This window comes from Pelophylax lessonae (genome assembly GCF_965119305.1).
Source record: "Pelophylax lessonae genome assembly, chromosome: 11".
Classification (NCBI taxonomy): Eukaryota; Metazoa; Chordata; class Amphibia; order Anura; family Ranidae; genus Pelophylax; species Pelophylax lessonae.
Window position 1 is genome coordinate 34,668,152 of NC_138778.1, and position 16,139 is coordinate 34,684,290.

A 16,139-nucleotide genomic window follows, 5' to 3' on the forward strand; every position below is an offset into this window, starting at 1 on the left:
GTTTTGGCGTTATCGTTTGTAAAACTGGCAAAAGACTGAAATGTTTTAAAGGATAACTATTTTTATTTATTTTTAAAAAAAAATTCGCCACTAGCATTTTCACACATTTTTGTTTCGCCCATTATTATTTGCATAAAAATAATTGTGATGTAGAGGGGTGGAATTCTTAAAAATGATCCACCCCAGGAGTCAAAAAATCTTGGTACCCCCATTAAGTATTTGGGTATAAAACTATAACTGGGATAAATTTGCTTATTGTCATAAATATTTTAGTGTTCCAGGTTTCTGTCTTTTACTACTACTGTTCTCTTTATCTACTGTTATTTTTTGTACACTCATTCTTTGTAAAGTACACAGCTTGATTCCAGTCCAGTAAATGTACCCAAACAAAATTTACGTCCTTTTTTCCCCAAAAACAGAGCTTTCTTTTGGTGGTATTTGATCACCTCTGCGCTTTTCATTTTTTGCGATATTAATAAAAAAATGCGATAATTTCGAAAAAATAACAATATTTTTCTACTTTGACAGTTAAAAAATATCCAATATATTCAATTTTTGTCATATAATTAGGCCAAAATGTATTTAGCTACATGTCTTTGACAAAAAAATTCTCAATGAGCGTATTTTTAACCGCTTTAAGACCGGAAGATTTTACCCCCTTCCTGACCAGGCCATATTTTGCGATTCGGCACTGCGTTATTTTAACGGGCAATTGCATGGTCGTGCAAAGCTGTACCCAAATTAAATTTATGTCCTTTTTTTTCCCCCACAAATAGAGCTTTCTTTTGGGGGTATTTGATCACCTGTGCGATTTTTACTTTTTGCGCTATATACAAAAAAAGAGCGACAATTTTGAAAAAATAGCAACATTTTTCACATTTTTTTATATGAAATTCCCCCCCAAAAAAAAGTAAAAATCAAAATTTTTTAACTTTTTTTGCCAATTTGTTTTCTGCTACATATTTTTGGTATAAAAAATCACAATAAGCGTATTTTGATTGGTTTGCGCAAAAGTTATCGCAGCTACTAACTACGGGAAATTTATGTCATTTTTATTGTTTTTTTCTAACTAGTAATGGCGGTGATCTGCGATTTACTTTTGCGGGACTGCGACATTGCGGCGGACAGATCGGACCCTTGACTGACATTTTTGACACTTTTGGGGGTACCAGTGACATTATTACAGTAATCAGTGCTATAAATATGCAATGTTACTGTAAAAATGACACTGGCAGGGAAGGGGTTAATTTTTATTGGAGAGGGAGGGGTTAATGTATGCCTGGTGCTTACTAACGTGTGTGGGGGGGAGGTGACTGAGTGACACAGGGACAGATCGCATGTTCAGCTATGCTGAACCCTGCAATCTTACCCTGCCTGTCACTTAGGAGATCCGCCCGCTTAGTTTACACAAGCGGGCGGATCTCCACACTCGATCCCCGTCGATCGGGGAAGAGCGGCGGTGATCACCGCCGCTCCTCCCCTGGCCCGACTCCCGCTGTAACTGAATACAGCGGGAGCGAGCCTCCGGCGGCGCGTGTGCGGCGCCCACAAGGGGAGGAGTCCAGCGACATAGGTAACGAGCCACTTTGCCGCAGTAGCAGCAATGTGAGCAGACGTAAAGTGGTTAAGTTTGTTGGGATAATGTCAACTTGCATGGGCTTTGTAAGCCTCCACACCTCCACAATGTGCATCTGAATGTTTTTGGTTACCTGCACTGATCTTTGTCTTAGCCTAGTAGACCAGTAGAGGTCACCAAAGGACTTGACAATAATATGATAAATTATGATTTCTATACCATCCCAGCAGTGTACAGTAATGGTAGAATTAGCTATTCAGCAAGGCAATGTAAATGGCCATAAATTCATTGATTACAGCAATTGCAAGCAACTAATTCTTTCTGTTTCGGTTTATTAAAGTGAAGTCAATTAGACAAGAGTAAATCCTTATAATTGGTGGCCATGTAGGGTTGCCACCTCATCCCTTTGAACACTTCTGGACCGGAAGATTTCCCCCCCTTAATGACCAGGCCATATTTTGCGATTCTGAACTGCGTTACTTTAACAGACAATTGCGCGGTCGTGCGACGCTGTACCTAAAATTGATGTCCTTTTTTTTCCCACAAATAGAGCTTTCTTTTGGGCTTTTGCGCCATAAACAAAAAAAGAGCGACAAATCTGAAAAAAAAATTTTTTTAAAAAATCAACCTTTTTAACATTTTAGGCCAATTTGTTTTCTGCTAGATATTTTTGGTAAAAAAATCGCAATAAGCGTATTTTGATTGGTTTGCGCAAAAGTTGTCTACTAGCTACGGGAAAGATTTATGTCATTTTTATTGTTTTTTCTTTTTTTACTAGTAATGGCGGCGATCTGCGATTTTTAGCGGGACTGCGACATTGCGGAGGACAGATCAACTGACATTTTTGACACTTTTGGGGGGACCAGTGACATTACTACAGTAATCAGTGCTAAGAATATGCACTGTTACTGTAATAATGACACTGGCAGGGAAGGGGTTATCATTGTGGGTGATCAAGGGGTTCAATGTGAGCCTAGGGGATTGATTCTAACTGTGGGGGGGGGGGGGGCGTGGATTGTGAAATTATCATACAGACCTGTGATCCTATATAGAAGGATCACAGGCACTCTGTGATCATTCCAGGGAGAAGGACAGTCAGCTGTGTTTACAACAGCTGACCGTTCTTCTTTCTCAGCAGGGAATGATCGCGGGTGTCAGGCAGCAATCGGAGCCGCCTGACCCATGCATCGGCTTCTCCGCTGCTGAGTGGGGGCGAGAGCACGCCGCCGGTGGCGCACGCTCGCCCCCTAGCTGCAGGTGCGTGACCGACGTAGGTCTACGTCGTTTTGCGCAGGAGAGCCACCCTGTCCAGTGCCATCTTAAGAGCATTAAAGGCCCCCGGGCAATGCAGTGCACTGGGGCCCTGCCTACACAATCACTCGCGAGAATAAAAATGCAAATTATAGATAAGGCGATATTTACTGGTACAGCAGTGCCAGGCTACTGACAGCTTCCAAGTTGGGTGGCTGGGTCCGGTGAACACACACAAGGACAGGAGTCAGACTCCACTGTCCTGTGTGTGCCTGTTCCCATGGAGGCGGACAGGCATTCCTACAGTTGTGGGCTCCCCCTCCATGGCCCAAGTGGCTGACAGCAGCACAGGGCCGACAGGCACTTGCCATCTGCCAAGGATGCACACGGGAATCGAGACTAATGCTTTGTTGGGGCTGGGCAGGTGGGGCCCCCCGGCAAGTGGGGCCCTGGGCAACTGCCCAGTGTGCCCATTCGATAAGATGGCCCTGACCCTGTCGCATTAAAAAGGCGGCGGGTGGTCAGGAAGCAGTTAAACTAGGACACATATTAATTACACAGGTTCTGTGGCTGATTAAGGTGGTATTTAAACTCACTGAGTGCCTTATGTGCATTATATTAGCCTCAGGACCTGTGTAATTATCAATGTGTCCTGGTTTAAAGAGATGAGGTGGCAACCCTATAGCAATGCCCTCTGTTTTGTTGAAAAAACTTTTTATGTGAGATCCTCATAATCACATCAAGAGACCCCATTACCAGCATCCAATACACACACAGATACAAATATCAGAGGTGGGGGACTCGAGTCACATGACTTGACTTAAGTCAGACTTTAGTCACCAGTTTGAGGACTTGAGACTTGCTTGACTAAAATTAATAAAAGACTCGACTTGACTTTGACTTGGTATTCATGACTTGAGACTTGACTTTGACTTGAGACATATGACTCGAAATTACTTTACTTTTTTAAGTTATTAAATATTTGCATTTTCTCAAGATGTGTTAAAGCAAAATGAATGTGCCTGTTATGTTTCTGACACCACAGTCCCTTAAAACACCTCAGTGTGTTCTGATTTTTAGGACACTGGCTGTTTAACAATGGAAATACTTAACATGTTTTTAGTGACTGTGGTGTTGAAACATGACCGGACGAAGGATTTTGAGCTGTTTGGGCATTCAAAGTGTTTCTTTAATATGCCAAGAAAAAAGCACTAAGCAGTTTTGTTAATGTTGAAAATAAAACAAAACCTTTTCTGACCACTGACTTTTAACTGATTTAAAGGTGAAAATTGGGGTAGATCAGTATTTTGACTTGATTTGTGACTTGACCAAAATAAATGAGTTGACTTGACTTGCTTGACTTCTAGCAGGGACTCGACTTAACTTGCTTGCTTTTGGCCACAGTAACTTGGGACTTGCTTGAGACTTGAAGGTTAAGACTTGAGACTTGCTTGTGACTTGCACATGTGTGACTTACTCCCATGTCTGACAAATATGTAAATATGTAAAATGTATAAAGCACAGCATATGTCTTTCCTTATTCTCTTTCAAAGGTGGGTCCAGTATCAGTTGGAACCTTGGCTCACAGTATACCATGCCCAGTGCTCCAGTGGTGACAGGAGACTACATGGATGTGATTATGAATGTAAGTTGATACATATATATTGTTAGGACCATTGCATCAGTGAATGTTTAAGCAAAACCTAGCTGGATTTTTTTTTTAATAAGGTAGAAATGCAAAGCTTTTAATATCTTCTTAAAAATTACATGTACTGCGGAGGCTATAGCTAAAAACACAAAGGGCAATGTACTACTCACCAGTATTGCCGTGGTCTCCCTGCAGCTGATCTTCTTGTATCAGAGTTGCACCTCTGATGACTGGTGGAGTAATATTCATAGAACAGTAGGAGGAGGTGGGGAAAACACAGATACACCAAATTAAAAAAGCAGAAGCGGGAAGATACTTGCACTGCAGGTATAGCTTTCTCTCCAGCAAGGAGAACACTGAGCAGCATAGTAGTAAATCACTAGTTCCCACTCCAAATCTCATGTGACTCAGAGTCAAAGGCAACAGTGCCCTAGATGATCTCATGCTCTAGATATTCAGCTCTGAGGCTACTGAACAGCAGTGGCGTAGCGTGGGTTGTCAGCATCCGGGGCAAGGTAAATAATTTGCACCCCCTACACAAATCTACTAGACCACTACACTGACACCTACACTAACCTAGCTGACCACTACACAGACCTAACTTATTCCTACACTGACCTACCTGATTACTATGCTGACACCTACACAGACCTACCTGACCACTACACAGACCTACCTGACCACTACTCAAACTTACCTGACCACTACACAAACCTACCTGACCACTACTCAAACCTACCTGACCACTACACAAACCTACCTGACCAATAAACAAACCTACCTGACCAATACACAAACCTAACTGACCACTACGCAAACCTACCTGACCACTACACAAACCTACCTGAGCACTACACAGACACCTATACTGACCTATCTTATTCCTACACTGACCTACCTTATTCCTGCACTAACCAACCTAATCACTACACTGACCTACCTAATTTCTATACCGACACCTACACTGACCTGCCTGAGCACTACACAAACCCACCTGACCACTACACAAACCTACCTGACCACTACACAAACCTACCTGACAATTACACTGACCACTACACAGACCTACCTGTTTCCTGCACTAACCTACCTGATCACTATACTGACACCTACAGAGATCTATCTGACCACTACATATACCTACCTGATTCCTACACTAACCTACCTGATTACTATACTGACACCTACACTGACCTCCACCACTACACAGACCTACCTGATCGCTACACTTACCTACCTAATTACTATACTGACAATTACACAAAATGAAATTAATGGGCTGCCTACATGCAGAACACAGGTAGCAATGTTATAAAGCTAGCCTCATATCCTTCACATCCCAGTCCTGTCATTACAATAGTGTTCTCAGTCCCCCTGCACACTACAACCCCCCCCCCCTTCACATTACTGTCCTTAGCTCACCTTCATATCCCCCCCTCCCCTCACATCCTTGTCATCACCCCCCCCCTTTACATTCCTATCCTTATGCCCCTTTATATCATTCCCCTCCTCCTTCACATTTCTGTCCTCAGCCCCCCTCTGCATTCCTGTCCGTAGCCCCCTTTATATCACCTTCCTTCTGCCTTTACATTCCTGTCCTCACCCCCCTACCCCTTTACATTCCTGTCCTCATCCCCAGTACCCCTTTACATTCCTGTCCTCACCCCCCCACCCCTTTACATTCCTGTCCTCATCCCCAGTACCCCTTTACATTCCTGTCCTCATCCCCACTACCCCTTTACATTCCTGTCCCCCATTACCCCTTTACATTCCTGTCCCCTAGTACCCCTTTACATTCCTGTCCCCCAGTACCCTTTTAAATTCTTGTCCCCCACTATCCCTACATTCCTTTCCCCTACTACCCCTTTACATTCCTGTCCCCCCACTACCCCTTTACATTCCTGTCCCCCACTACCCCTACATTCCTGTCCCCCACTACCCCTTTACATTCCTGTCCCCCACTACCCCTACCCCTTTACATTCCTGTCCCCCACTGCCCCTACATTCCTGTCCCCCCACTACCCCTTTACATTCCTGTACCCCACTACCCCTTTTATATTCCTGTCCCCCACTACCCCGTTACTTTCCTGTCCCACAGTACCCCTTTACATTCCTGTCCTCAGCTTTACCCCATCTTCAGATTCATGTCCTTAGCCCCCCCCCTTCAGATTCCTGTCCTCAGCTCCCTGTCCTCAGCCCCCCATCCCATGCTCAGCTCCCTGTCCTCACCCCCCCTCCCCATCCTCAGCTCCCTGTTCTCAGCTCCCTCCAATCTTCAGGTTCCTGTCCTCAGCTCCCCCTTCACAACACCCTCAGCTTCCTCCACAATCCACATTACTCACAGAGCGGACAGCAGCTGGACAGCGCCGCATGGACGGCGGCAAGCATGAAGCTGACATCAGAAGCAGAACAGCTCTGGAAGGAGGGTGGGATCTGCATAACTTTTCCAGGTAACCAGCTCGTGATTGGTTGCTAGCAACCAATCACCTGCGGGTTAACTTGAAGTCCCGCCCTCCATCCGGAGCTCTACTGGCTCTGATATCAGCCTCCTGCCTCCCGCCGTCCATGCAGGGCTTGTTCAGGATGGCTGAGCGGGCTCTTTAATGGCAGTGTGACACTGCGCCCCCCCAGATTTTGCGCCCGGTGCGGCTGGCTCCCCCAGCACCCCCCCCGCTACGCCACTGCTGAACAGGAGTGTCCAGACACATGCAAATACCAGAAAATGCACTGATATTTTTCAGGAAAAATATGAGTCCAAGGGTAATTTTTCAAAGTACTGCTACGGCTCAATTTACATGTTTAAATGTTCCCTAAAACATGGCAAATGTGTGCTTTGTAATTGCTGTGTTCTTCTGACATGCCCTCTTCCTGTCCCCAGACCTAAAGATAGGAATAGAAAGCACAGGGAAGTCTACTATTCTTTCAAGTGAGGGGTAGGCTTAACCTCCTTAGCGGTATTCCCGAGTGTGGCTCGGGGTTTATTTTGAGTACCAAATGTGGTAACCCCGAGCCGCCCTCGGGGATTACCCCAGAATCTTACACACCTTCCCTGCAATCCCCCCCCTGTCCTCCAGCCTCCCTTCTGCTGTCCTCTCGCTCTGTGCTCGGCAGATGCCGGTGTAACGTTAAAAACCCTACCCTGTGAAAATTCCCTACCCTCGTCACTTCGTGTGAGGGTACGTCATTCAACAGCTGAGCAGCTTGCCAGTGCGCATGCTCACAGCTGCGGCGGGTAGGGAATTTTCATGGGGTAGTGTTTTTTAACCTTACACCGCGTCATTTATCAGCTGTTGCAGCGCAACTTCCCTCATCAGCAGGTGCCGCGTCCCAAATGAGTGACTGTTATGGTATAATTTACTGTAGCCATGATTTGTATTGTCATAGACGCACTGCTGATTCAATTTTCGTGGAGCAGAGATGAGGGAAGTCTGAGGGGTTGGAGCCGAGATGATTTTGTGCGGCAACAGCTGATGAATGAGGCGGTGTTGCGTGAAAAAACACTACACCGTGAAAACTCCCTACCCTCCGCAGCTGTGAGCATGCGCTCAGCTGATGTATGACGTATCCTCACCGGACGTGACGAGTGTAGGGAATTTTCACGGGTAGGGTTTTTTCACAGAACACCGGCATTTGCCTTCTGGTTCCCTTCCCTGCGAGTGTTGCGACGATTCTGATGTCTCTTTCTGGCACATAGCTTGTGGAATTTGGGAAATATATCAAATGATTCTTCAGAACTTCCAACGGAGCAATGTGCTAGAAAGAGACATCAGAATCGTCGCTGTCGTCACTTTCCGTACCTGATGACGATCAGTTCTTCAAATAACTCAGTTTTGCTGTCACTGTTTTCCAGTTCGTCTAAAAGCGCTTTTGCGCAAAAAGAATGCTTTTTTGGACGGCATGGTTGTTCTCTATTTTCCAGGCACAAAGAACTGGAAAAGCACAGGCAGGGCACGGGAAGTCACCAGGGGAAATCCTGCTGTGAAATGGCATGATACAGTGTAATCCGTTAGGATCACAGCTTGGTATCATGTAATTTACTGTATTTACATTTTTAAAATTGCCGCCAGTTCCACCCCCTGCGTTGAAATGCTCGCAAGGAAGGGAACCGGAAGACAGGTGCCGGCATCGGCCGAGCACACAGCGGGAGGACAGCGGGAGGATGGCTGGAGGACAGAAGGGGAGAACGGCGGGGGATCGCAGGGGAAGGTGAGTTTTAAAATATAAAACAATAGATTTCCATGTAAAACAATGTACCGCTTTTAGCACAGAAATCCTGACATAATCAGACCGCCGGTGAGGTTCACCATTAGCTTGCCAAGCGAATTTGGTCATACATGTAAAAATCTGAATTTTTTTCCTAGAAAATGACTTAAAACCCCCAAACATTATATATATTTTTTAAGCAGAGGCCCCAGAAAATAAAATGGTGGGTGCTTCAATTTTTTTTTATATCACACAGTAGTTGCACAGCAATTTTTTTAAATGCAAATTTCTTGGAAAAAAAATACACTTTAATGATTTTTAGTGCACACAAACACAATATAATACCCATTTTTTTAATAAAATATAAAAGATACTGTTATGCCGAGTAAATAGTTGTAAAGAAGAAAAGGTTGCCTCTACTCCCGAACAGCTTAGGTGAATAAAAGATAAATAGTGGCCTCAGCCTACATGTTTCCACCAAACCATACACCCTGATGCATGTGCCCTGCCAACCAGTGGGTAGGGTGAAATGCATCAGGGTGTATGGTTTGGTGGAGACATGTAGGCTGAGGTCTCTCTTTATCATTTATTCACCTGGGTTGGTCAAGAGTAGCGGCAATCCTTTCCTTTCCCTTCCTAAATATCTGGATTGGTATTAGGAAAAGCCATCGCCCCATGTTCTGGGACAAAGAGATATGCTTTCACCTCTACTTTGAGCAGTGGCAAAAGAAAAATAGAGTAAATTGATAAAAAAAATGAGCAAATAGATACCAAAAATGTCACGCTTTAAAATTGCACATATCTGTAGAATGGCGATAAAATACGGTGCTTTAAATAATTCATAGACGACGCTTTAAAAGGCTTTGCAGGTTACCAGTTTAGAGTTAGACAGGAGGTCTGTGTAACTCCTGTGAATTATTGAATTATTTCTCTCATTCACGGTGATAGCTCACACGTGCGGTGCATTCACCTTGTGCATTTTTTTTATTTTTACACTGTACCTTTTTTTATTACCTTTTTTGCTATCACAAGGGATGAACAGCATCCCTTGTGATATCATGGGCAATGACAAGTCCACTTCATGGAGAGATCTGGAGTCTATTAGACCCCAGATCTCTCCTCTGTCCTCCAAAGCAGCAGATCAAACCAAGATCCGTTTGATCTGCTGCTGAACAAGCCAGCAACAACTAAACAAAGCAGTCGAAACTGGAAGTGACAAAATCCTTGCAACTTCCGGATCCTAATGTCTCATAGAGTGCTGCTTTAATTTGAATGGTACCAAATGCATTAAAGCAACGCATCTATGTTGTTCTGTGCTATGTTGGGAAAAAATGTGGCGGGACATTTTTTTTTTTTTTTTGTGCTGGTGCTCTAATTTTTTTTTTAAATAGGAAGGAGGATAAAATCTGCAACTATAATAGGCTAAAAAGGCTTTTAGCCTTACTGTACTATATTAAAAAAAAACATTTATTTTATTTTTTTTTTGCTGTATATATTGTTGTCAGAGATTGTTAACACTTTCTGTGTGTTGAAACTTGTGTCTCTGAATAGCAGTACATATTTTACAAAGGATCACATCCTTTCCCACAAAAAAAGTTTTGTCTGGACTTGGCATTAGTCACAATCTTTCGCTATACAGCAAAAATATAACTGAGGTGCATATTTTTTATCTTGAGAAATAACTCCATTTATAAAATGTAAACTGATGTTTCTTTTAGGTGGAATACGAAGTGAATAAGGAGGTTGTTGAAATACCAAATGGTGTCAAAGACTTCACTCTTCCTCCTGATGCTGGCAATAAAGACGCAATGGTCAACCTCGGCCTCTCACAGGATTTCTTCATCTCCACATTTACAGCTTTTCAGAGTTCTGGGGGCTTTGACCTGGGATTCATGTCATCTTCTGTAAGTCAGTGGTCTGCTCTTTTTCCTGTTGAAATTGGTGACCTTTGCTTTATTCACAAACAAGCTAAATCATTAGAAAACTTTGAAGTGTTCCACCCAAAGACAACAAAATGTCCTCATTATCTTTTCTAAAATGCATAGATCTATAGGATTTCGGGAGGAAGCAAATTACGTCAATCAATGCAGACACTCCTTTGCCTTGCTTTTACATCTAACTTTTTTCTGGGTATATAAAGGTAATTGTCAGTAAGAAGGAAAATATACCCTACAACCTTCTCCTAACGTGTCATGCCTAGCTCCAGCAGAGCTTCTCAGAAAACATCTAAAAAAGCTACCCAGACAACTTAAAGCGGAGTTCCACCCTTAATTGATACTTACCTCCATCTTCTCGCTCCGGGTCACCTGAAAAACAAATGGATAATCTCAATTTTTTTTTTTTTTTTACTTACCTTGTAGAGAACATATACTTACCTTACTTCCTCTTCCTCCCCTCGGCGGCCACGGCGATTCGTCACTTCCTGGCTTTTGCAATGATTCCTGGGAACTGAACGTCATCGCTCCCAGGAATCATTGCGCCTGCACCGGCCCCGACGTCAGTTCCGGGGCGCGCGCGTCATTCCCTTCTAAACAGCTTCTGGGCATGCCCAGAAGCTGTGGAGGGATGACGCGCGCGCACCGGAAGTGACGGCGGGACCGGTGCAATGCATCGTGGGACCGAAGAAGAAGGAAGAGGACGTCGAAGAGGATCGCGCTGGCTTCAAGCTGCCCACACCTGAGATGGCAGCGCTGGAGAATACTTTTTTCTCCTAAAAGGTAAGTGCAACCCGGGACAGATCAGAGGCTAGCCATTGTGGAATGTACTAGCCCTGACTGTCCCGGGGGTATTTTTATTAAAAAAAAGTATCCCCTGGGTGGAACTCCGCTTTAAGCACTTAAGGACAGGGCCTATTTCTGACACTTGTTGTTTACAAGTTAAAATCAGTTTTTTTTTTTGTTAGAAAACTACTTAAAACCCCCAAATATTATATATATTATTTTAGCAGAGACCCTAGAGAATAAAATGGAGATCGTTGCAATATTTTTTATCACACCATATTTGCGCAGCAGTCTTCCAAACGCAATTTTTTTGGAAAGAATTCACTTTTTTGAATTAAAAAAAGAAAAGAAAAAAGTCAAGTTAGCCCAATTTTTTTCTATAATGTGAAAGATAATGTTACGCCGAGTAAACAGATACCCAACATGTCATGCTTCAAAATTGCGCACACTCGTGGAATGGTGACAAATATTGGTACTTAAAAATCCCCATAGCCGACATTTTAAAAATTTCTACAGGTTACCGGCTTAGAGTTACATTAAGGTCTAGGGCTCAAATTATTGCTCTCGCTCTAACAATCATGGCCATACCTCACATGTGTGGTTTGAACACCGGTTACATATGTGGGCGGGACTTGTATATGTGTTCGCCTCTGTGCAGGGCAGCCATCAGAAATTTTGAGGCCCCTTACACAGCTTTAGGCCTGGGCCCCTCTGGGCCTGACCACCAACATTTCGCAGGACAGCCCACTGACCATCCCACCGAGTCCTTCAGTGCACCCACTTCTTTTTTAACACTCTTACAACTTAATAAATGAAAATAAATCCAATCCATCAAAGAGACATCCCCATATATTCAGCAAAGAGACATCCCAATTCAGTAAAGAGAAGGCCTCATATATTCAGCAAAGAGACAGCACAATCCAGCAAAAAGAGACATCCCTTCAGCTGCATCGGCTTACTCTGCAGCCTCCATGCTTTAGCAATTGCTACTTATTACAGCAGCAACAACTCATTGGTTGGGGCCTTGGCGGCTGGGCCCCTCGGAACGCCTGGGCCCCCTACATGTGTATGGGCTGTCCCCCCCTGATGGCTGCCCTGCCTCTGTGCGCGAGCTAACAGGGACAGGACAATTCATTTTTTTTTCCCTATTTATTTTTTCTATTATTTTTTATTTTTACATTTTTTTTTTAATTTTTGATCATTTTTATTCCTATTACAACATCCCTTGTAATAGAAATAAGCACGACAGGACCTCTTTATTGTGAGATCTGGGGTCAAAAAGATCTCAGACCTCACATCTACACTAAAAAAGAAAAGAAAAAAAAAAGAGTCATTTTTTTCATGATGAAAACAATTGTCTCTTTAAATTGGTTGCTAGGAGACGGCGTTTGACGTCGCTCCTGTCCTCCAAGATCATAGAGTCGAGTGGGGGCCATCTTGCCCTCACTCGGCTTCCTGTCTGTGAGGAGCGTGGACCGGATCGTTTTCCCCCGCTGCTGGCGGGCTCGGGAAGCTGGGAAAACGACCGGGAAACGGCGGGAAGGGGGGCACCTCTTCCGCCACACCGTAAGGGTGATCCCGCAGCAAATCCGCCACTGGGACCACCCTTATATGAAAGTGGACCGCCCACCATTTCAAAAATACAGGGGTTATGGCAGCTATCTGCTGCCATAACCCTGGTATTTAACGTCAAAGTACCGACGTAAATCGACGGTGGGCGGTCCGGAAGTGGTTAAACTGTCACCTCTTTATTTGAATGAACTTGGAGCAGTTCCCAAATACACCCCATTTGCTGCATTCCTACTGTATATCTTGTAAGCTTATTACCATAGGTGAGGACAGACACATACTTCAGCCAGAGAAACCTAGCTTATGCTTACACTCCACATGCTGATATATGTCTTTATAACTACAGTTGCCAACCTTGACCATATATCAATCCATGCTCAACAGTAGAGGGATTGTATACAGTTCCTCCTAAAAATCTTTGATTTGATTTACTAAAAAGAATGTTCAGTTCAGTGAAGCATAATTGGTTGATTGAAATGACCAGGGCTTCATCTTATTTGTAAAGCTTAGTGAACATGCACTTTGCAAGGTGAACATATATGTTGCTAAATAAACTAGTGATCGACCGATATAGTTTTTTATTGCCGATATTTTGGTCATCGCATATCGGTATCGGCCGATATCTGCCGATATTTTTGGACATTTAAAAAAAATGTTTTATTTATTTATTTATTTTTATTTTTTTTACAGCTACTCTTGTGGAGGGATCTGGGGGTCTAAAAGACCCCAAACCCCTCCTCTGCACTTAAAAGCATTCAAAATGCCAAATTTTTGCCGCAGTTTTGAATGCTGTCATTTTTTTTAATTTGGCGCAGAGTACCCGGAAGTGATGTCAGAACATCACTTCCGGGTTTTTACATGGAGACTTGATCAGAGCCAAATGTGGCTTTGATGGGGTCTTCGGCGGCCGTGCAGGCTGGTTGCCCAGGTTTCCCGGTGGGAGGGGAGACCTGGGCGAGCCACGGAAGGTGGCGGGAGGGGGGCGTCCCCTCCAGCTCCTTGTAATGACAGCCAAGTTGTCATTACAAGACAGCCGACCATCGGCTATGGACGCCGGTACCAGGATGATGCCTCTAGCTGCAGGCATCACTCCGGTACAACTAGACTATTTTCAACCAGCACCCAGGTCCTACAAATCAGAAAAACTGGATGTGGTTGATGTATTAACCTTCCTAAGGACTGTTCAGTCAGCAAAGTGCATGTTCATTTTCCAAAGTAAAACTGGCCATACACCATTTAAAATTCCACCCATTCCTAATGAACAGGCTGAAACTCACTTTGCGGATGGCCCAATCGGTTCCCATCTGATCAACATCCCTTAACTGAAAATTTGAAGGAGCCTGGTGCTAAATTGGCATAAAATCAACAGTTTCATCTCATTTACAAAATTAATTAAACATATTCACTTTGATAACTCGATATGTTTCTATTAGGAAAACCAACCCTTAGTAGTATTCGTAGTGCCTAATATTTGAAGTCTATTTAAATCAAAAAACAATATATTGCAGCTACCAGTCCTTAGATGTGTTGGCTGCATTCATTTTTTTTTTCAGGCTTTTTTCTTTTATTTTTTCTTGGTGATCCTGCCAGTAACACAATTCCTGTCCTAGATTGGCAACTATTATTCACTGTACTGTATATATGGAGAAGAATTGTTATTACCCTAGGACAGTGAAGGCGAACCTTAGCACCCCAGATGTTTTGGAACTACATTTCCCATGATGCTCAACTACACTGCAAAGTTCATGAGCATCATGGAAAATGTAGTTCCAAAACATCTGGGGTGCCAAGGTTTGCCATCAATGCCCTAGGACATGAAGTCCTATCTCTCTCTTTTTCTACATGAAGTAAGGGGGGGTTGTTTTGTGGTCCACAGAGAGAACTGGAAACAATCTACCACTGACAACAGTCAAGGGAGTCAGAAAGCACAGTAACGTCCAGCTCACAAAAGTTTATGTCAGGATCAACGGGGAGCAAAAAACTAAAACATGTTCAATGGCATATTTACCAGACCAAAAGGGAGCAAAAGAGAAAAGTTCATTGTTAGGTTTATATTTACTTTAATAAGGCCCAAGTGTTTTCATGTTCATTGAGGGAGTAGAAAATCTCTTCAGCCTCATAGCAAGGTATAGCAGGCATCTCCTGCCCTATTGTTTCTTGGTTTTTCCATTACATTTAAATTGCCTTTTAAATTGTGGGATAATGCATTGTCCACTTTGCCATTTTCCCCTTATTGTTATTCATATGTTTTACTGGCTTTCTTCTCTTCATATTTCAAACCAGATAACATATCACATTGATTTATCTTGCTTCTAGGTTTCTGATGGGAAGTATCTGACAACATCTGTGCTGGGTTCCTACATTCCTGAGGTATGTACTGGTATACTGGTATATATATATATATATATATATATATATATATATATATATATATATATATATATATATATATATATATACATATACATATATATATATACATATATACATATATATATATATATATATATATATATATATATATATATATATATATATCACATTAACCATTACCCACCCACACTATAGTGTCCAATCACAGTGTAGACAATATTTGCCAGTTCGATAGTCCTCTTCTCACGCTGACAGCTTGTGAGGAGAGGAGGGTTGATAACTGGCAAATCAACACAGGAGACATCTACACTGATAATCAGAGCACTGATTATTAGTGTCCTGATTATTAGTGCAGCCCCAACAGTGCCCATCAGTGCTGTCAATTAGTGCCATTCAGTGATGTCTATCAGTGCCCATCAGTGCTACCTATCAGTGCCAAATAACAGTGCAGCCTCATCAGTGCCTTCTCATCATTGCAGCCGATCATTGCTGCCTCATTAGTGCTGCCTCAGTGCCCATCAGAGCAGCCTATCAGTGTCCATCAGTGGAGCCTAATCAGCACACATCAGTGAAGGAGAAAATTACCTATTTAGAAAATAGTTACTTTTTTTTTTTAAATTTCCAGTCTTTTTTTCGTTTGGCAAAAAACTCAGTGGTTGTTAACCACTTCTGGATTCGAAGATTTTCCCCCTTAATGACCAGGCCATATTTTGCGATTCGGCACTGCGTTACTTTAACGGACAATTACGGGGTCGTACGACGCTGAACCCAAATAAAATTGGTGTTCTTTTCTTTCCAC

At 43.1% G+C, this 16,139-nt stretch overlaps 1 protein-coding gene across 1 annotated transcript in view; it reads left to right on the plus strand.

The window, feature by feature from the left end:
• BPIFB2 (BPI fold containing family B member 2) overlaps positions 1 to 16,139 on the plus strand; it is a 45,004-nt gene that overhangs the window by 17,418 nt on the left and 11,447 nt on the right. Inside the window, exons 8-10 of the mRNA XM_082272500.1 lie at positions 4,381 to 4,472; positions 10,397 to 10,582; positions 15,284 to 15,337. Of these exons, the coding sequence (XP_082128626.1) occupies positions 4,381 to 4,472; positions 10,397 to 10,582; positions 15,284 to 15,337 (332 nt within the window). The remainder of the gene's footprint in view (positions 1 to 4,380; positions 4,473 to 10,396; positions 10,583 to 15,283; positions 15,338 to 16,139) is intronic.